General features: G+C 38.1%; 1 protein-coding gene across 1 annotated transcript in view; it reads left to right on the forward strand.

Moving 5' to 3' along the window:
- LOC146478784 (polycystin-1-like protein 2) overlaps nt 1-21,652 on the forward strand; it is a 29,543-nt gene that overhangs the window by 2,577 nt on the left and 5,314 nt on the right. The window contains exons 3-18 of the mRNA XM_085112424.1: nt 3,042-3,265; nt 4,565-4,802; nt 8,560-8,897; nt 10,574-10,715; nt 11,400-11,509; nt 12,629-12,687; nt 13,364-13,518; nt 13,876-14,569; nt 15,354-15,800; nt 16,221-16,365; nt 16,669-16,845; nt 17,476-17,601; nt 17,823-18,044; nt 18,167-18,415; nt 19,352-20,095; nt 20,784-21,020. Of these exons, the coding sequence (XP_084968550.1) occupies nt 4,712-4,802; nt 8,560-8,897; nt 10,574-10,715; nt 11,400-11,509; nt 12,629-12,687; nt 13,364-13,518; nt 13,876-14,569; nt 15,354-15,800; nt 16,221-16,365; nt 16,669-16,845; nt 17,476-17,601; nt 17,823-18,044; nt 18,167-18,415; nt 19,352-20,095; nt 20,784-21,020 (3,936 nt within the window). The 5' untranslated portion in view covers nt 3,042-3,265; nt 4,565-4,711. The remainder of the gene's footprint in view (nt 1-3,041; nt 3,266-4,564; nt 4,803-8,559; nt 8,898-10,573; nt 10,716-11,399; nt 11,510-12,628; nt 12,688-13,363; nt 13,519-13,875; nt 14,570-15,353; nt 15,801-16,220; nt 16,366-16,668; nt 16,846-17,475; nt 17,602-17,822; nt 18,045-18,166; nt 18,416-19,351; nt 20,096-20,783; nt 21,021-21,652) is intronic.

A 21,652-nucleotide genomic window follows, 5' to 3' on the forward strand; every position in this document is an offset into this window, starting at 1 on the left:
CCCTCGAAATTTGACTTGATTAAACAAGTTGTTCATTTATGCATGGTGTAATGCAGCCTTTGAAATTAAATTATCAGAGTGTTTTAATTGAACTGGTTTTGTACTTAAAATAAAACTTTCTTTTATCCCATCGCTAGGTCTATCGGTAAAGCATTCAATGTCTGAACTCTTAAATCTCAGCTTACAGTTAAAATCATCATGGAGTAGCTCGGCACATCAAATTAAATTTATCAGAACTACAATCTCTTTTGATTGTGAATAGCAAAAACAAAATGCCAACGCCACTTTTTTTTAATTTTGTAAAATAATTGCCCAATAAATTGAAACATGACCGGCAAAATTTTTGTCATTGTACTGACACCCCGGGAATAAACTTGGATGACTTTGCAGTGAAAACCATCAGTTACTTCATGTTACTTTGTCATTCCAGATTAATTTTCTCATATTACAGTTACTAGTCTTTTCGATGCGGTGTGAAATATGGATTGCTTGACTGAAAAATCAGTAATTTTGATGTTAAAATGTTATAACTTTTTAGTCCGGAAGAAAGTAGTCTCCTTTTCCATTTCTACTGATTTAGCTCCTGATTTCAATCATGAGTGCCTTGCGTCAGTCATGTCTGATCATTTCAAAATATTATTGATTTTGGATCCCTGGTCGTAAATTGTCGTAAAAAGTGATTCTTTGAAAAATGAGTCCTTTTGGGGTTTACATGTTATGATGTTACAAAAGTCCAGCGAACTGAAGGAAGCTTTCCATTCTCATTTCTCACATTTAGCTCATGATCTTTAGGACCTTTAGTATTCATCGTTTTTTTTTAAATTTTCTCCGGGTAATCTGGTTTTCCATCTCCTCAAAACCCAACATTCCCAAATTCCAACTCCATGCAGAATTTGAGGTCTACAGTTCTGCTAGTCTAAAAACTATATATGAAGTGCCACCTTCGTTCAAACGAAGGCGATTTTTTTTTACCCCTAACTCGGCTCGGAGTTCTTATCCCTTTAGCGACTAATGATGGGCTACTTTCTAACTTTTCTAACCCTTACCTTAGACTGTGATTCTTTTATTCTTGACAATTTCACTCAAGGCAGTAGGAGAGTGCAAACTGAGGTTAAAAGAACAAAATTAAAAAGAGAAGTTTGTGCCTAAACTCCATATTGTTTTAAAAATATCGTCTTTCTGCGATAACAGTTATGCGATATATTCCATATCTTAGTTTTAGTTCCTTTTAATCTGCTCCTATTTTAACTGGCTTGTGTTGATTATATTAATTTTCCTTTTATATTCCGATACTTTTAATGGTGTACATATATTTTTCCTTTTACCGTGATCAACTGAAACTCAAGTTAGTCTAGGTTACTCTTTTTTGCGCAGTTTATTGGTCGTTCGTTGTTGTTTTATTTGCTAATGGAAAGCTGGATAAAAAAGTGTTTGGCCAACAACATTTTACATTTAAAAACACTCAAAAAAATGACAAAATTTGTCATTTAAAAACACTCTTAAAGGTATCACCTGCCCTGAAAGACAAAAAACGGTATTACCATTTTCTCATGTATATGCATTAATAATGTACAGGATTTTATGAGCAAATTTATGTTTTGCACAAAATAATACGACAAAGGAAAGTGCTAGAAGTATTTACAATGTGATATCGTCAAAGCCAGGACATGATTTCAGTAACAGAAGCAAAAGTAACTTCTTGAGGTTGACATTCTATCAGGAATGTACAGTATGTGTAATTCAGCTTTTAGCTTTTTTTGATCCGAAGCATGAGTCATTTTGCTAAAGTACTTGTAAATTATAAGGGGTTAGTTTCTAAGGAAACTGAGATACTGCGTCGGTGGGGAATAGAAATGAATGTTTGGTTTTGTAAACAGAGTTAATAACTTAAGGTAAATTGGCCACCGTAAAGAAATTCAAGTGATGATGTTTCGGAGTGAATCCAAATAAGTCAGATCTGAAAGTCAAGTTGTTAGTTCAGGCTGTCTGTTTACCATTGGAATTAAGATGTCGTAGGATTCGGTCCTATTATTAATAACAATTCCGGCTTCGCATCAACAAACAGGCAGGTATGCGTACGGCATACATCAGTAGCTGGTAAGAGCTGAATTTGTGTTCCCCAACGTATCGGGCAAAAATTTGTTCGTACAATTGGGGAGCAATTGTAATATCACTGCGTTGTGGCAATTTATTCATTGCTGTTTCTCTAGTGTAAAACCAAATCATCCGCCGTTCTTCAGCCAAGGCTTAGATTTGAAGTCCATCAGGTTAGCAAGCGGTAATGGCTTTTTGTTTCGCATTTTTTCAAGTTGTTAATAAATTCTAGAAAAAGCTTTTAAGAAGTGAAACCGGAACATTGTAAATCTAGAAGATGACCAACGTCACTCTATTATTTGATTTCCTATTGCCGATGACAGAACTATTAATGATTGCTAGGATTATTCACTGTAAACAAAATTGCTTGTGCCCCTCTTTCGAAATATTCCTTTATAATTTTGTCAAAACGTTAATCGTTGAATATAATAAAGCATATTTGTCCTAATTTAAGTTTAAAATCGTTCAAATAGATCATTTTACATGATTGTTGTAGATGGATGGGTATTTTCTATATTCCAGCGTTAAAGAATTCATCGGCCACATGGCAACTTTCGACTCATTCATAATTTGAAATAGCGGAATTCAAACAAATTCGTAATAATAATAATAATAATAATAATAATAATAATAATAATAATAATAATTATAATAATAATAATAATAATAATAACCAGTTATCTCGGTAACTTATACAATGATCCAAGTTGTCCCTTGCAATAAAAATTTGAGTTATTACCCTGACACAATGTGGATGAAATTGCGTGTATACACACTTGCTACTATTTTCTCTGGAGATCAAATATTATTTGTTTATTTAGGTCTTCTCTGCCTTTTGTCGAATTCGAACAAAAGAACCGCTTGAGTTATCAATGTCACTCAATATTATCCCAGCCTGCAACTTAGGTAGTCATGTGGTTTAACCTTTTTCAAAATTTTAATTTTAGTAGGATATCATCGACCGACACTCCGCTGCTTCAAGGTTATCAAAACTTGACGGGTATTGACCCCCCCCACTGAGCAGATACCGAAATTTTGTCGTTAACGCTCTGGACGAATGTTCATATCAGACGACACACCAATGGAAAAAGAACGCGACATTGTGCGGCTTTAAAGTGGCTCCTCTCTGTGCTATTGATAACTGTTCCTTATGGAGGATGCTTTTGTCCAGGTTAGTAATTACAACAGTTATATAAATAGAAGTAAGATTCGTTTCTTGCGCGGTCCTCTCTTTTCCTTTCTCGAAAACAACGCTTGTTACGGCTGGTCACGTGGCACCCAAAATCTTGATGCTTGACAAAATTTGTCCTTAGGGAGGGGTAGTAAAGAATGCAAATGTCGCTTTCTCAGAACGGCTCGAGAAGCCGGGGACTGCAAGTGGTTTTATAACCAATCATTTCACAACTTGAATGCAGATTACAGATCATGTGACGATACTCAAGGAAGTAGTCTCTTAATTGGTCATATTCACGCTGGCATGCATTTTTTACTTCCAAAAAGACAAAGGGTCGATTTTCCTGAGAATATCACGTACTCTGTAATGGGCAATTTGCATATAGAGCGAATTAGGTCTATTCCGTCACATCAACAGACAGCAAGCACATACGGCATACCTAACTGGTAAGTGCTGAATTTGAGTTAGAATATACATCAACATATCGGCAAAAATTTGTTTATACAGTCGGGGAAACAATTATAATATCACTGCGTTGTGGCAATTTATTGATTGCTGTTTCAATAGTGTAAAACCAAAGCATCCACTGTTCTACGATCAAGGCTTAGATTTGGAATCCCATCATATTAAAATTTTCAAGCGCGACCTCAGAAAATGTTAGCAAGGTAGCAAGCGGTAATGGCTTTTTGTCTCGCATTTCTTCCACGTGGTAATTTTACAAAAATTCTAGAAAAAGCTTTTATGAAGGAAAATAGAAACATTGCAATTCATAAGATGGCCAACGTCTATGACAGGAAGTATAAAAGATTGCGACGATCATTCGTTTACCTCACTCGAAATTTTCCTTTAAAATTTTGTTAAAACATTAATCGTTGAATGTAATAAAATATATTTGTACTGTTTTGATGATGAGCATGGATGAGTATTTTCTATATTCCAGTGTTTAAACAATTCGGGTAACATAGCAACTTTTAATTCATTCACAATTTGAGATAGCGGAATTCAAACAAATTCGTAACAATTTAACCAGTCACCTCGGTAACTTATTCAAAGATTCAAGCTGTCCCGTGCAATAAAAATTTGAGTTATTACTCTAACAAAAATCAGATGGATGAACTTGCGTAGATACGCGCTTGCTAGTCTTTTTCTGGCGATCAAATATTCTAATTTTTTGGGTTTTCTATGCCTTTTGTTGAATTCGAACAAAAGAACCGCTTGACTTATCAATGCCATATTATCCCAGCCTACAACTTAGCTAGTCATGTGGCTTAACCTTATTTAAAATTTTAATTTTAGTAGCATATCATCGACTAACACTCCGCTGTTTCAGGGTTATCAAAACTTGACACCCAAGGAGATATCGCGGGTATTGACCCCCCACTGAGCAGATACCGAATTTTGTATTTAACATTCTGGGCGAATGTTCATATCAGACGACACACCATGGCGAAAAGAACGCGAAACTGTGCGGCTTTGAAGTGGCTCCTCTCTGTGCTATTGATAACTGTTCCTTATGGAGGATGCTTTTGTCCAGGTTAGTATCACAACAGTTATATAAATAGAAGTAGGATTCGTATCTTGCGCGGTGTTTGTAAATCACTTAAGACATAAACATGGTACATGTATACAGACTAGTCACAATTGTCCCCTTGTTTTAAAAGCAGCAATGGCCCAACAGAAAATGATTGATCCTTCCTTCCTGGAGTACTTTTCGTTATTGTCGTTGAACAGTGTACCTCAAGTAGACTGCTGATGCACGGCTTTAGTGTATCGAGAAGGCATTTCTTTGAATTATCAATAAATCATATTCGATAGTTCACTCACAATTTTGTCACTAGGACTTGTTTCAAATATCAAGAATGTACTTAGCGCCATATAATTGATTTGGTAAATATCCAGACAGTAGATAACAAACGAATACAATTCATTAAAATCTGCAGCTGAACGGACATACGTTCGTCCCGCTGATCTCGTGATTTTAGCACTTAAGTTGGGTGGCATTCATTTCTTGTTCAGCCGCCCTCTTTGACGTTAACCTAGAAAAACCTTAATGTCATCTGATCGTTTCCTAATTGGTGACCATTCAAATAAAAGTCTTGGAGCTGCTGTTCTGTTGGGCTTGTCGAGTATTCGATAATCTTTTTTTCTTATTATCCTTTCGAAATTAAATTGAAATTTTTTTTACTTTCGCCACGCAATGTCATGATGATACTCATTATGGCAAATTTATGCTCAAGGCAAGATAGAACTGCAAAACACGCAATTCTTCGGTGTAAGATTGAAGAAACTAATAATATTTTGGTTAAATTTGCCATGTCTAAGAATGCAAGGCTACCAATGCTCATGGCTTTTTTCAGGAAGATGCTCATCCAATGTACAGCAAACAAACAAATAAATAAATAAATAATAATATCTTATGCTCTGATCACTCTTACCGTTATCATAGATTAGGAGATTTCTAATTTGAGACAGTAAAAGAAAAAGCTTAAATGTCCTCCATCCTCTATCTAATTTCCATTAATAATAAGAACTTATGATGGTTATTTCAATTTGGGGAAAATTGGGAACTGTATTTCATAGCTTCAGCGGGAGGTTCGAAGTGTGATGAATATCATTTATAAAAATTCGTGTTAAAACATTTGACTGTTAAGCAGCAATACGAACCTTAACTGAAATAGAAGTATAAAATCAGCGGAAGATATTTTATCGTATTTGTTTCTCTTATCATATTTCGTCCGTATCGTGCAGGTTTCTTGGACGCAAATTTAGTTTTGACTGCGTAGTTTTAACATCATGCAATTACCGTAGATTATTGCGAGCATTCTTCTAAAATTAATCTGTCTTTACTTCACGAGTAGTGCGGAGTATAGTACAGATAAAAGAAACATTCGATTCTTTTGGCTTGACGGGTGCAGAAGAATCGAGGTTTTGAATTTAGGCGTTTTTTAAAGGATCGTCTTCTCTAATACAATTTTGAATGAGCCACATTATTTTGAACGAATTGCTAATTTATTTTTAAAAGAAATGAATTTGCATACTTATTATTTGTGTCATTGACAAACGTCACATGCTTTACCAAAACACAATTTTTCAATAAGAGGAATGATTTTTAACATTAAAAACAAACTTATTCTGGTTGTGTTATCAGCCTGGATTCTTTTTAAAGACGCAACTGGTGTTTTTCCATGCAATTGCGATCATTCGTACACTTTTCGTTACAAGTTGCTTTCGCAATAAAAATGTCTTACTTTTAACATGCGTTGGGTAAAACGAGGGGAAACTATTTTTTTTCTCTAATTTGTCTTATTGATTGCTCCGGCGGCCAGAGAGAGACTGTTCAATCTTTTCTCAAGTACATCTTCAAACAATATGCAAGAATATTCTCAAAATTAAATTAGGTAAACTTACTAAAAAACAAACAGTCTATATGAAAGCGAAGTCGAAGAGGACGGTATACAATATTATTAATTTGAACTGTCGTACTGTAGGATTTCATCCACACAGGCATGATTGAAATCAGCATGACTGCGCAACTTTCCAGGAAAGCACTGTCGCTTTGGTTAAACAGCATTAAAAGAAGTGCTGACTCATCGGCCGCTTTCAGGTTTAACAATTTAGAATTTATCCACAACCCGATTTAAATACAGACAGTTAGAACCACCTCGTGCTGCATAATAACCTGCGCTACAGGGATTACTGATTACTGCTCAATATTTCAACTTCAAAAATTATTCGAACGTTTTCCTTTTGGACAGAAGAAACTTAGAGAAAAAATTTCGGTTCTTCTTCGACAACATTTGGGACATTTTATACCTGTCAAATTTCGAGTGTTTTTTGGTCAGTCACTCTTATTCTCAAAATGTTTCTTCAATATGCTTCCCAACACAACTAAAAATGTATTATTTATTGGTTCTAACGATGTTTTTTCTCCAAGATCTCTCTGGAGGATCTTAACACTAAAATAACAAGTAACATTGGTTCGGTCAAGGTTACAATCTATTATTCCTGTCTTTTCCAAGCCCTCTTGAATGGTTTTTCTTGATCAGAGTCGTTAGCTCATCTGGATGTATTGGTCGACGTTCATAAATGTCAGTGACATTTCAGACCCGGAATTTAGACTGAAACACTTTGTGCCGTGTAATAATGAATCGGCAATATAGGATACGTTCTGTTTATTCAAGTGGTCTTATTATCAGATTTATTGGCACAGATTCAAAAGTAAGGAGCATCTTGTGCCGCCGCCCAATAAACGACATTACAGGAAAGTACTGGAAATATCTGAATAGTCACAGCTTTGTACTCCATAAAAACAGTATTAGCGTGAAAATGTTTTGTCGAGCAGCTTTCATTTACTCATGACAGGCTCAAGTAGGTTTGGTCCACATTAAACAGCGTGAGGTTTTATTGTCGACTCACACACATATGTAACTCTTAAAGATTTTTAGAGGCATGATTTTTTTAGGGGGAGCCGTGCATTGAAATTCCTCCCTAAAATAAACCAAAAAAAACTTTATTGCATGGTTATTCTGCTATAATATTTTACGAAAAATTTCACAAAAATCCAACTAAAATGAACGAGGTAATAAATGTAAAGAAAACAAGAAAAGAATGAAAGACGTGTATCAATATACGTAAAATGTCAACCTGAGAAAACCACAACACTAAGAATTATTTCTGAAATGTACGTGGTTCTGTGACCAATCAGAAAGAAAGTCGTATCACAAGCCGAAAAAACTACAAAAATAATTACCGTTAGAGTTGTGTTTTTTTGCCTCTTGTATCTGATTGGTTTTCCTTCTTAACACAATAAACATCCAAAAATATTTCTAATGTTCTAGTTCTAGTGTTCTAAATTTAAGCACCGGCTTTATCAATTTACAAAGTAATGATGTTCTTGAAAACTCCTTATAGACATTAATGTGCAAGAAGGGACAAAGAAACATAATGCTCCTCTCTCCGGTTAATGAAAAATCGGTTAAAGCTAACCTAGGATTGAAAGTCAAGCAAAGTATCTGTTTCTCTCGTTGAAGAGTGGTGTTTCCACCACTAATTTTAAGCTACACGTCGACAGCAGCTACTCTTTAAATGTAGCCAAAACGAGTTCACAGGAATCCACATCATTGCAGGTAGTCTAAGCCAAAATTCAAAACTTATACTAATTCTTGGTTAGCTGAAACTGGGCTTTGTTTTTTATTTACCTGTATGCAATAGTAAGGTATTTACCATTCTAGTAATAAAAATAGTTTGGAATTGGGCGAATAAAGCTAAAAACTGAACTTTCTTCACCGCAGATAAATGCAGCAAAAGTCTGGGTATTTCGGATAACAGAATTCGAGATAATCAAATGTCCGCGGAGAGTGCTTACGACAACGACTTCGGAACATTTGGAGCTCACCGTGCGAGACTGAACCTAACAAGCTGGCCACCGGGTTATAGAGCTAATTATGAACCTCAGGGAACTTTTCTTTGGGTTAAGGTTAATCTGGACGAGAGAACGGTGATAACAGGTATTGCTACGCAAGGTTATGGTAATTCGACCGCGGCAGAGTGGGTATCTGTGTACATGGTGTTTTACCAGAAAGGAAACGAACTTGCTCTTCTCACCGAAGCAGATGGTGAAACGGCAATGGTTAGTGCTAAGTTAATAATTTTGTTGACTGCCATTGATTTTTTTAACAGAACAATTTGCTTAATTGAAAAGCTTTTATATTCTGGTCTACTTTTATTTACTATTTTTATTGCCTTGATTTTAAAATTAACTAGTGATTAGACCAGACCAGGTCTTGGCACACTTTTTCGATCATATATGATAAGAGATATTAACATGACTTAAGGTGGCTGAACACAGTTTGCGCGCGCTTTACAGATTCTGTTAGTGATGCTATTAAGCGCGCGCTAGGGTTGTGGTACGTAAATACGGCGGTCGATAAAGTGATCCCTCAATTTCACATGAAATGGATAATAAAGGTAAGTTTTGATCCTAAATAACTAAGTTTCCTGTTTCTGGACTCTTTTTCTTTTCTTTCCGAGCAAAAAAGTAATTCACCGAGACCTTTTGCATGCTTTTCAACTTTGCCATGAAACCCAATTAAAGCCACGCATGCGCATTTGACCAAAAAATTGCGACTGGTTGTTTTCGTGCAAATGAACTGTTTTCTAAGGAACTGCTCATTAGAATTTCGTAAAATTTGGCATGAAAATAGTTCCCTAAAAGCGTAACTCGCCTACAAAGAGAAACCTAAATCTAACAGAGGATATCTTCACAAAACATTAAAATGCAAAATCAATATTTACAGGAGATCTGTTTGTTAAAATTACATGAAAATAGTGCAACTGTGTCAGTGTTTTGTGTGTTTATCTGGATACAAAAAATGGAAAAAATCTAATGAGTACATTTTCTAAAAATAAAGGAAACCTACAATATATGGACGTTTAATAGTTCGCTGCGTTGCCATGGAAATGGTACTTAGCTCGACAAGACGTACAAAAATCCATTCTTTCTTAGTTAGTCTTACACCATACCAAATTTGGGCGCCCAGAAGTACATAGTTTCCAAATAACGTCTTCTAACACCTGTACACTAAAAAACTGTATTCGGCCACCTTAAAGTGCCTATGAAGCGAAAATTGTCTTTAGGTGGTTATAAAATTTACCCTTTCAAACACGGGATTTCAAAGTTTGAGATTGCTGGGGTAAAAATTGCCGATTTTGTGAGCGCTCAAAGTTGGGCTATTTTGCCTTCAAAAATGGCATTTGAATCGCGCCGCCACAATGCCAGGTGACAAGAATTGCAATTCATCATGGCGGAAGAGAAGAAAAATAAGCGACAGCGAGGGCTATATTGCGTTGCTGGCGTCCGTAACAAAGAGAGTTGCCAGAATTGATCGTTCACCGAATCGCTAGACATGCTTTTCTCTTTCTACAATCCTTTTCGGCGGCCAGAACGGAATGAAAGTAAACACCCTTTTGGCACCAACGCGACGTCACAACTTGGAATACAGCATAAAACTCGACCCAGTCCTCTGACCATTTTTGAAAGCAAAATAGCTCAACTTTGAGCGTTTGTAAAATCTACAAGTTTTACCCCAGTACTCTTAAACTTCGGAATCGTATATGTTAATTTTATAACTACACAAAAACAATTTTCGCTTCATAGGCACTTTAACATAGCTGAGTATTTTTTCTCTCACAGTCGACATGGCAATTCAGATTGTCAGTAAGGAGAAACTAGACGATGATGTCCTTTGCTGACCATTACTAGTTCTTCTTCCTGCACTCATTGTCATTCTTTCTCTCCTTTTGCAGACGTTTATTGGCAATTTTGACACAAGTTCTATTCAATACCGTGAATTACCTTTTCCTGTGGTGACCAGGGAAGTGATGGTTTATCCAACAGCTTGGAATAACAACTGTGCTTTGCGAATGGAACTTTATGGATGCAAGCCAGGTTGGTATTAATCATTGTTAATTTAAAAATGGCCTTCAGCTGTTTTTCTTGTAGTTCTCAAAAGTCCCTAACATGCATTAAAAAAACTCACCTAGTATGCTTGCCTCATAGTTATTTCCCGTACTCCTACCTTTTAATATGAAAAAAGTCGCTAGCCTTTTTGCCTCGTTTCCAATAATTCTGACATTGTAAGAAACCCATGTTATGGTCAGTTTGGTGAACATGGCATGCTATTTTATGAATAAAGGGGTTAGTTCAGTTCTAGAGAAACTGCTTCGTCGATGTGGGAGTAGAAACATATATTTGGTTTCATGAACTGAATTGATAAACCAATCTGTCCATCGTTAAGAGATTAGAGTGCTGACCGGTTTCGTACGTTAGGTCCTTGCTAGGACGAATCGATCGAAACGTCAGCACTGGAATCTCTTTACGGTGGCCAAATTATCTTATCAACTTAGTTGATAAAACCAAATATTAACTGATTGAAAAAATATGCAGCCCAGTTTGCAGTGTCATCTTCTTACCAACTTGTCAAGTTTATAAGTTGATAAATATCTGTTGTAATTATTAAGAGGCCTGATTTTTTGCAAGAAACCAATGCAAAAACGACAAGAACAACAACAAATAATCAACAAACAAACCAAAAAGAATTCAAATCAACTAATAACATTGTTTTTTCCACAGAGTTCCATTTTGTGGCTTGGATTACCATATCGAACTCTCGTTTCACATTGGCGTATGCTGACAACAGGAGTGAAGCTTATTTGGCTTTGGAAAAAGAAATTATTGTTGAGGTACAAATGTAACGATACATCCCCAGACCATGCTTGATAACCCGCAAAAGAGACGGCTTTAAATCACATCTCCTTACTCCTTTTCTTGTTCTTAAGCTCAAAAAATAAAACAAAATTAACCTTGAACGAGGCAAGAAAGGCTAATTTAAATGCAAACAAAATAATGTCAAATATTCTTCATTTTGGAATAAGATTTATATAACTTCAGTTCATCACTTTTCAAATTTCAGCTCTCTATTTACAAAGCGTCAGCTACGGTGTTTCTATTTTACCAATCCCGACAGCTGGACCAATCCTGACAGCACTCTAAGTACCAGGTGTCTCGTCTCCTTTTGATTTTCTCTTATTCCATAACACCCAGTGACGTCATACGGCTTGCACAGAGTTCCCGCTGGTTTAAAAATTAATTTATACTGTATTTGCTGTCAGCGAGACTTGTTCGTTAACGTTGTTTGTCTAGGGCTAGACAAGAAGAAATCAAGAGGGTTTTTACAATAACTGTCAAAATTCCCTATAAGAGTGCAGACGTCATATTTCCCGCGCGGGGTTTCTCAACGGAAAAGAAAGCTAATTCAGCTCGTACTTTATCCATGTTATTGTAAAGAACAAATCGACGGCAATTTCTATGCTCTATGCTCTTTTATACCATAAAATGACGATTTAAAATGTACAAAACTTGGTAGTGAAACCACTTGAGCTTTGAACATATGGTGTTTAGCATACCTCAGTGACCGACTATCGCGTAACGCGCAATCTGATTGGCTACACAGGTGCCGTCTGTCGATCGATAGACGGCAGTTTGTCAGCGCACGCGCGATTTAGCATGCATCATTGCACAAATATATCAAAATTTATGAAATAAAAATATTCTTTTGCTTCATAGATCGATCACTGAGGTATGTTAAAACAATTAGACGGCTCGCTCTCGGTTTCTATCGCCTTTGATAGTTGGCTCGGGGCTTCGCCCCTCGCCAACTATCAGCCGATAGCAACCTCAAGCTCGCCGTCTAATTGTTAAATAGACCATAGAAAACTGCCGTTGATTTGTTAATATTATATGGAATGTTTGATTCATTCGTTTAATGATACATTTGAGACGTTTTATCTTTTCTTATCCAGGTGACGGACTTAATGGGTCTAGTTCCTGGATTTCTTTATGCTGACTTGCGCACATTTAGGTAAATTAAGAATTTGAAAATGATTTGACGCAGTTTATCATCAACAGGATGAAAGACACATGAAAACACCAGTCAATTTGTTAGATGTAAAAGTAAGACTTGATGGTCGAAGAAGTGAGAGTCATCGGTGTACCGACGTGTAACCCTACGATAATAAAGCACTGATCACAGAATGGGTACGACGAAGTTCATTTTGATTGCCAAGGACAAGTTACAGCGAGGAATAATACAGAAGAAGTACGAAGATCATAAAATTAAATAGGCAACGAAGGCTAAAGAAACTAGAAAAGAGTATTTATTTAGGTTTCCTCGTCATTCATCACATGTTCTCAAGTTAAAGCATGGATTTAGTGGACGAGTTTATTCATTCAGCTCTTTGAATGTTGAGATACTGCTTGAAAGATCGCTTGAAAGTGGCAATATTAGGCGAACTGATAAGGTCATAGGTAACGAATTCCAGGTCTTGGGACCCTGGTGGAGAATTGTTAATTGTTTTATTTTGGTTCTACAGTGGGTAGCAATATTTTTCCTAGTTCGAATCCACTAAAAAAACAAACAAACAAACAAACAAACAAACAAAAAAAAAACAGATTGCTGCAGATTCACTGATCACCAGCTACAGATTAGATTCGCACATCTGTCTATAGCCGACAGGTCATTTTGTTTATGTGTTTAGTCCACAGATGTTTGCGTCCAAGCTGATTATGGCCGCAGAGATCAAGATTTATTGCATACAGTCAAAGAAGAATGATGTAGCCGAACAACTTAAAAAAAGCATTCAGAATGGAGATTCCACTGTTTTGGACGAATATCTCAATACAGAGGACCGCTGTAAGTAAAGAATATCGTGGGCTCATAGCACGTCGTTTACCGCGTGAGAACTGTAACCCTATAGGCTCGTTTTAACTATTAAAGCCTAACGCCACAAGTTTTATAGTTCCTCTTTGGGCGGCCATTTTTCTATCTAGCATATGTTTTATATTAATATAACTGAATTTATTGACTATTGGAGTGAGGCTTATGAGAATTGTACGATGGCCTTTTAACCAAGAGAACCCATGGCTAACCAGCTTTGCTATCTCATTCAGTTTCAAGCTGAAGACATGGACTAGAATATTTCTAAGATAATTTAAGGGGTGAAAATTTACAAGGATGTTTCAGCTAAACGCAACCTTTTATCCCTTTTAGTTGATTGTATGTGCGACGTCCCCACAGTCGCGACGGAACTGAAAAAATCCTTGGATGAGGCTGCTGTTGTTTACACCAATAAACTGTTTTTTCTTCGAGCAACATTGCGAGACAACTGCAACACTCCTAGTGATTACAAACTTTACTGGGAGGTATGCAGATGTGACGAAGGCACTGGGATGTGTGACCCTGTAATTAAATATGGAGGTGCTTGGAAGCCAACCAAACCAAAACTGCTTTTTCCGAGACTGTTCCGTGGGACTGGCTACCTTTACATTCGATGTCTTTTCAAAACCAGTGCACAAGACAAATTGGAAGTAAAGTCATACGGTTATGGATACCTCCGTCTTGTTTTACCACCGCTTGTACCAAGAATCATCGGCCCTTCTAGCGTGGTTAGAGGAAATTACACCTTTGTTACGCTGGACGCTTCTGAAAGTTACGATCCCGATAGAAAGCCAATGAAAACAAAGGGAATGTCCATAAATTGGTTTTGCAAAGAAGAAAGCGATGACCACGAGGAACTGCCAAGGGCAGTGGAAGAACGTCCGGGATCGCTAGAACTTCTTCTTAATTTACAGAACTTAAAAGGAAACAGGAGTTACGTCTTCCAGCTTGTTATTCAGAAGGGAGATAGAACCGCACAAACGACTCACAAGCTTAGAGTTAACGAACCTTTTGTTTTCACTATTGGGTGAGTGGGGAAGAAATCATTGTTTTGTTTCTCAATTTTTGTTAATTCTAAATTCTCCCTATTCCATTCTCCTTAATACTTATGACGTAGACATGGCGTGCACTTGGTTTCTCTCTAGAGTTTGTCCATGCCACCCCTCTTAATTTTGTTTGTTTGTTTCTTGGTGCTGTTTTTGCTGTTTTACCGTAGTTGATGTATTTTTCAGTTTTTCAAGAAGTTGCGCCTCGCATGGGTCTTGCGTCCCGTTCGCAATGACCCAGTTGGTCTCGTTCACGTATTTTTGTATCTCTTGTTATTTTTTATTTTATCTATGAATCTGTCAATCAATTTATTGATCTATGTTTTCATTTGTTTATTTTTCTGCTATGAACGTGTCCAATAAAGGTATTAAATACAGTACGATGGAAATTGCAAAATTGTGAAACTTTGCTCGGCGTCATTATACTTTCTTTTACTTGTTCGGCTTGTTATTCCTGCGATACACCTGAATGTTTGAATTGTTACGTAGGGTTAACCTCTTAATTCTCGTGCCCTCTTTGTACGTGTCCTGTAATATCTGCATCTTGAATAAAGTATGTATGTATGATAGTCTAATAGAGGAATGCTTGTAACCTTTCTGCGTTTGTAGACCATTTTCAAGTTCCAATGTGGATATGCTTGTCATGGATCTTATATGGAATAACATCATTTAAAAATCGTCCCTCTGTGCGATCTTCCATTGCAAGCTAGTATTTGCCTTTTAGTGTTGGTTCTAGCATTTCAAAATTATATATTCATTTCGCAGGTGCACCTCAAACTGTGGTTCCAAAGTAAGCGCTAACCAGCGGTTCACCTTAAAAACCTCGTGTTCAGGCCTGTTCTGCCACAAAATCTACAAATACAACTGGGTACTATTTCATCAAAAAACCTCTGGAGACAGGGACTGGGCAGAGGTACCAAACTTTGAGGAGAACATACTGACGGATATTGACAGTCCAAATTTGGTTATACCGAGCGACAAACAGATTTTGCAGGAAAGGAGTGAATATAAGATTCGAGCGGTTGTGACACTTGATAATGGATTTACGATCGCGGAGGAAATGGCGTTCGTAACCAACTCTCCTCCTCATGTTTCAGATGGGCGAAGTGGGTGCTCTGTGACTCCAAGTGAAGGGATTGTTCTTACTACGGAATTTAATATCAGTTGCTCAGGGTGGACGGACGATGATCTCCCATTAAATTATGAATTCAGGTCAGTTATACTGATGCTATTTATGGTGAACCTGTTCCAACATTGTCTCAAACAAATACACTATCACTCACTCAGTCGCTTCCTGACTCCACTTTGTCGTAACATGTGACACAAATGGTCAAATGTCTCCCCCTTCCGCCACTGTATGTTACCTATCGGTTTCTGGCGACGTGGCATTCTGGTTCGCACCAAGGACAGCTTTCGGAACGAGGCTTGACTAGAAGAATTGATACTCCACCCGGATGGTTGGAGAGAGGATTCTAGTCTACCATCCCCTATATAACTTTCCATAAAAGCGCTTAAAACAATGTCCTCCCAATTTGAGTCATTTAATTCGAGGCTTACGACTAGCCTCAGATCCCCCAAAACCAATCGATATCGAGCCACTGTCGGTAGTAAAATTATTTTGTTGTTGTTCAGATATCAGACTGGTTCAGGAATTTTGGTGATTAACAATGGACCTCCTTCAAGTGCCATCGCCCGACTGCCTCTTGGGAACATAACAGTTGAGGTTCGAATATCGGACTCACTGGGTGCCTCTATTGTACAGCAATTTCTAGTGCAGGTAATTATATCTCAATAAGTCTTATGTTAGCTGGGCAGAGGTTTGCTAGTTCTCTGTGTTTTGCCTGATTGAGGTCCTGTCCGTTCTTTTTCCTATTTTCTAAGCCCTCCTGAATCACTGTGAAAAATCAGTGACAGGAATTAAAATTGCATATTATATTATATTATATCATATCATATCATATCATATCATATCATATCATATCATATCATATCATATCATATCATATCATATCATATCATATCATATCATATCATATCATATTATATTATATTATATTATAATTAGCGTTGTGCCTTGTAGGTGAAGCAGATACCTGCACACGACATTTCTCAAGTTATAAAATCGTCTGCATCAGAAGGGGACAGCCAGCTTAGCCAACTTGTCAACGGAGGAAAAGTCGACCAAGCGGCGCAAATGGCGTATTCTATCCTAACCGCTGTAGAGGAAGCTGATGTAGACACTAACAACAAGCGAGAGGTGTGTTTATTGTTATCTTATTTTAAGTTTTATTTTGTCAGAGTCCCTTGGGTTGCTATGTCACCACATGCAAACCAAGCAGTTTCCCTTGAGCAGCTATAACCCGAGACGCTTTGCCGGTACACCCGGAAGTAGAGCGAAGCAATGTAGAGCATGTCCAACTTAAGTGTGGTGTCAGTGTGATCAGCACTGTCTTGAATTCATCCAGGCTTGTTGTCCTTCAGAAAAGAAATTTGAGTTGCCAGGAATAAAGTGCAAAACCTCGACTGGATTTGAACCCATGACCTCTTGGCCGATTATCACTAATGCTGATTTAAGTGTAAAAACAACCCCTAAGTTTGAAAGAGTTAATTATGTTTCGAAAAATTGCCACTAGGCTCTGGATATCATTCTAGTGTTGAAAACAAAAATTAAATTTAGGTAGATGGTAAAAATAAGGATCACCCCAAATCCTCGTTCACACTGTTGAAAACACTACAATGTAGGGCAAAGTTTATTCTCTAGGGATTGACAAAAGAGGTTTCGAACCTGCTACTGTATCCATTTTATCGTGAACACTGATAAATAACTCAGGATAAGCAAAGTACTGGTAAATATTAAATTCACTGACTTATTTCATGCTTTGTTCAGTTGAAGAAAACCATACTGGAGCAGATAGCCACTGTGGAGGTCCAAAGCTTACAACAGGTCACTCAGTTGTCAGCGGTTGTTGTCATGGCAACCAAAGGAAATGAAGACATCGCAGTGTCATCCCAGGTGTGACATATCTTCTACAACAATCATGTTTTTTCGTCTTCAGAGCAGTATTGGAAAGTTACATTGTTAAATAAGGATTTATGCGATCGGTTTGTTCATTTCTCCTTCTAATTCGAAGTAAAACCAAATCGAACGTACCCTATTTAGTATTTTGAAGTCAGGGCTACTAACTACACTAAAGCTTAAATATCATGGTGTTTTTAATTTCCTGTTAATTTTAGAAAGATGTAGTCGGTCTTTTAGACAACATGACTGACTTCATAAGCTCTCAAGTCAGAAGCGAGGGAATGGATGTTGAGTTGGTTCAGGACGTCGGAGGGAGCCTCCTTCAAGGAATGTCTAATACGCTCAGCACTTCCGCTCCTCGAGCAGGAAAAGATGCAGAAACAACCGATAGAAAGGACGAGGCACTGGATGGAGACGTCGAGGTAGAGAGAAAGCAGGTAAGACCACATTTGAACGAAGTCTTGGGCTGATAGCGAGTGAGGATTAACAGCTTTATTGACAACATCTAGCAAGGTCACTTCCAGAAGTTCTCAAATGTTTTAACTTGTTTCTCGCACAGAACAAACAAATCGCCAAGAAGACGCTTCATCTTATTAACCAACTAGGAACCAGTCTCCTGGCAACCAAGGTACTTGGTGAGAAACCAAGCGTATTTGCTACAGATAAGTTGTCAGTGACGATTGATCGACAGACGCCAGTCAAAATGTCCGGAAAGACGTTAGGAGGAAGAAAAGAAAGAGTCACATTACCATCTGCAGAGACCCTCTTCGGACCTGACTCTACAAAGCTGTCATCTGTGGACGCTCAGGTACGAACTCAAGCTGATATTTAAAACCATGTTTGTGGATTTCTTAGTTGCTTTCGATTTGAAGGCAGTACTTTGAGCTAAAAAAAAAAAAAAAACATGCAAAAACGTTTTAGTGCTCATTGTAAGGGTAATGTGTCTAACTTTCGCCATAAAGCCAATCTGAACGTTCAGTGGCCTTATTCCTGAAGGGCTTATAATCAGAAAAAAGTTTAATTCTGAGATTAAGGACTTAAGAATTTAGCAGCTCTGTTTTTTGGATTTTGTGAGACATATTGTAATGTTGTTCAATTGGTATTTCACTTTTATCCAAATCTTTTACGGTTGTATTTGGCATCCCTAACCTGTGTCAATCAGAAAAGCAAGAATGCCCCGTAACGGTAATTTTCTTTGCGATTTGGTTACCCATCCGGTAGATTGCGGCATAAGTAATGTAAACTGACAGGTAACAACTGCAGATAAAAATTGACAATGGCGTCATCATGACACCGAAACATGTTTTTTTATCGTTAGTTTTCAGTTGTATTTGCATTAGTAAATCGTCATGGATAAGTTATGTGTGAAACTGGTACCAAAGTCTGTGCGCCTAACTGTGCTCAGATACTAGGAATCGGAAAAAAAATAAAAAAAAAAATCACTTTATTTAAGTGTCAATGTATTTAGCACAGAGCACTAATTGGGGAAACTTTTCAATTGAATTGGAATTTAGAAGTGTTGGTTTTTGAGGAGAGGGGAAAACCGGAGTACCCGGGGAAAAACCTCTCGGAGTAAGGACGAGAACCAACAACAAACTCAACCCACATATGACGCCGAGTCCGGGAATCGAACCCGGGCCACATTGGTGGGAGGCGAGTGCTCTCACCACTGCGCCATCCCTGCTCCCCACAAGAAGACATAATGAAGACATAATGAATGCCACTCTTGAATTTTTAATGACAGATGACGTCTTTTAAGGAGAACCCGTACACTTGGGATGAGAGTGCCAAAGGTATCCAGTCGTCAGTGGTGGATTTTAGTTTAAAGAAAGAGGATGGAACTGCTCTTGAAGTCTCCAACCTCAAGGATCCTGTGGAATTATTCATACCTGTGACTCGACAACGCGAAAAGGGCGGAAACGCATCCGAGGAAAATTATTTTGCAAAACCAAGTAACGGCTCTAACAACCTACGATATCACCGAATCAATATTCCGTCGGCGAATACCATCATCTTCTTTGAGATTAAGCCTGAACAGGGTGAGCTCTTGGAAATTTTTGTCAGAGCGCAAAAGAAGCCAACATCAAGTGAATACCAGTATAGAACAAGAGTTCCGGATTACTCGTCTTGTTCCGCGCACTCCAACAGCACTGGGTACCACAACTGCAGTAATAACCCTTACGAGGTCACGATGTCCAGTGACATCACCGGCAAAACAGGACTTCACTATATTGGGATTATGTTTGCAGCAGACAAGAGCCCACAAACAAGTAGGCGGGTTGCTCGATCGTGTGGAGGGCACGGAGGCAGACAAAAGAGGTCTTGCATTGGCGTAAAAGATCCCCCAACCACCCCTCCCCCCACACCGATAATCGTTATTCCGCAGTATGACGAAAGTACTGACGTGAACTACACCATGTCTGTAACGGTGACGAGCTGTCTGTATTGGTCTGAGAAGAAGCAGTCATGGACTAATGAAGGTTGCTCGGTAAGTTTTCTAAATTGCTCTTTACTATCCTGGGTCACTTGATTATCACCGGTATATCGATGGACAGGGTCAACTAGCGCTCAGATGGCAAATTAGTCTCTTGATATTATTGAGGCGCGTCACTTCGGTCTGCTGTAACGTTTCTCTTGCGTGGCACAACAAACATAATCCAGAAGACTGTGGCCTTGAAAGTAAAAGGCCAGCGTACTTTATAAAGGCGAAATCGAAGGATATGGGAGGTCTGTATTGGGAAAAACTGTACCTGAGGTCTTGAGTACGGCCCTCGGTCGGCGGCCTCTGCCGTACTCAATACAGAGGACATAAATCACACAGCAAATCCGCCCGGGTTCGTGGACAAGATCGAAAAATTTCGCCCGCTGACGGAACCAATCAGATTGCATGATTTACATAGTTCTGCCCGCTTGCGCACTAAGAAAAAATACAGAACGGTAACTTGGATATTACAAAGTAAGACTTACAAAGTAGAAGAGCGAAGGGCATTTCGTAAAATCAAATTGTGCCCCTATAGAGCAGCTCAAAACTTCTTATCGCTACAAGTTGCTATTGAATTTACCTGAAACAAGTTTAAACTTTTCTCTCTATACTAATGAGAAATTCAAGTAGTTCTAGCTGAGACAGAGCTGCATATGAAAGTGAAATGTTTCTACTTACTATTTTGTGATTTTAGATCGGACCTAAAACGAGATCTGGAAGTCTGCACTGTCTCTGTACACACCTCTCTGCATTTGGTGGGGATTTCTTTGTAGCGCCAAATCCAATCGATTTTGACAAAGTCTGGGAACAGTTTGGCAAACTGGGGGAAACTGGAAACTTCGTCGTGCTAGCGACCGTATGCTCTATATTTGGTGTATACGTCTTGGGACTGGTTCTCGCACGAAGAGTGGACAAGCTTGATGAACTGAAGGTGAAAAATTGGTTTTAATATTGCTACCTTATTAAGCAAGAGAGCATGTAATTAGTGTTTACCAATAGGTAACAAAGCAGCTTTAATGTTGAGAGAATTTTTCATGACTGTACTAGTAATCTTGCCTAGGTTTATTGTAGTTTGAAGTCTGTCAGAAGTCGAGGAAGGAAGAAGTTGAATGACCTTGGCTACATATACCAGAAACCAGATGTCCAGAGCACATAGCTGCCTTGATAACCTGGTTTCATCATACGGGATGACATGGCCGGTCTAACGAAGCTGCGCTTGGTGTATCATTACTTCCATGCTTGTAGAACTGGCTCTGTAAAGGAGCATGTGTGAAGGGTTAGTGTGGCTACGGTACAGGGACCCGGTTCGCAGCCATAACAGCCTATGCTGCAAGATCTTGTACAGACAAGGGATTCATCGCTGGACTGAGATGGTGCTGCCATGTTTTTTGAAAGTATCAACGTTGTCCAGCTGTGTGCCATCGATTATTATCATGCAATCTATGGCGATGCTAGGTTAAGTTACCACATTGAACTAAAGTCATTAAAACAGCTTCAGATAAAATCGTTTGGGTTTTCAACCCTGTTCTGGGGATAATCTCACCCTGGATGTGAAGAGTCACA

Source organism: Pavona decussata, unplaced genomic scaffold, assembly GCF_977016875.1.
Source record: "Pavona decussata unplaced genomic scaffold, jaPavDecu1.1 SCAFFOLD_64, whole genome shotgun sequence".
NCBI classification, from domain to species: domain Eukaryota; kingdom Metazoa; phylum Cnidaria; class Anthozoa; order Scleractinia; family Agariciidae; genus Pavona; species Pavona decussata.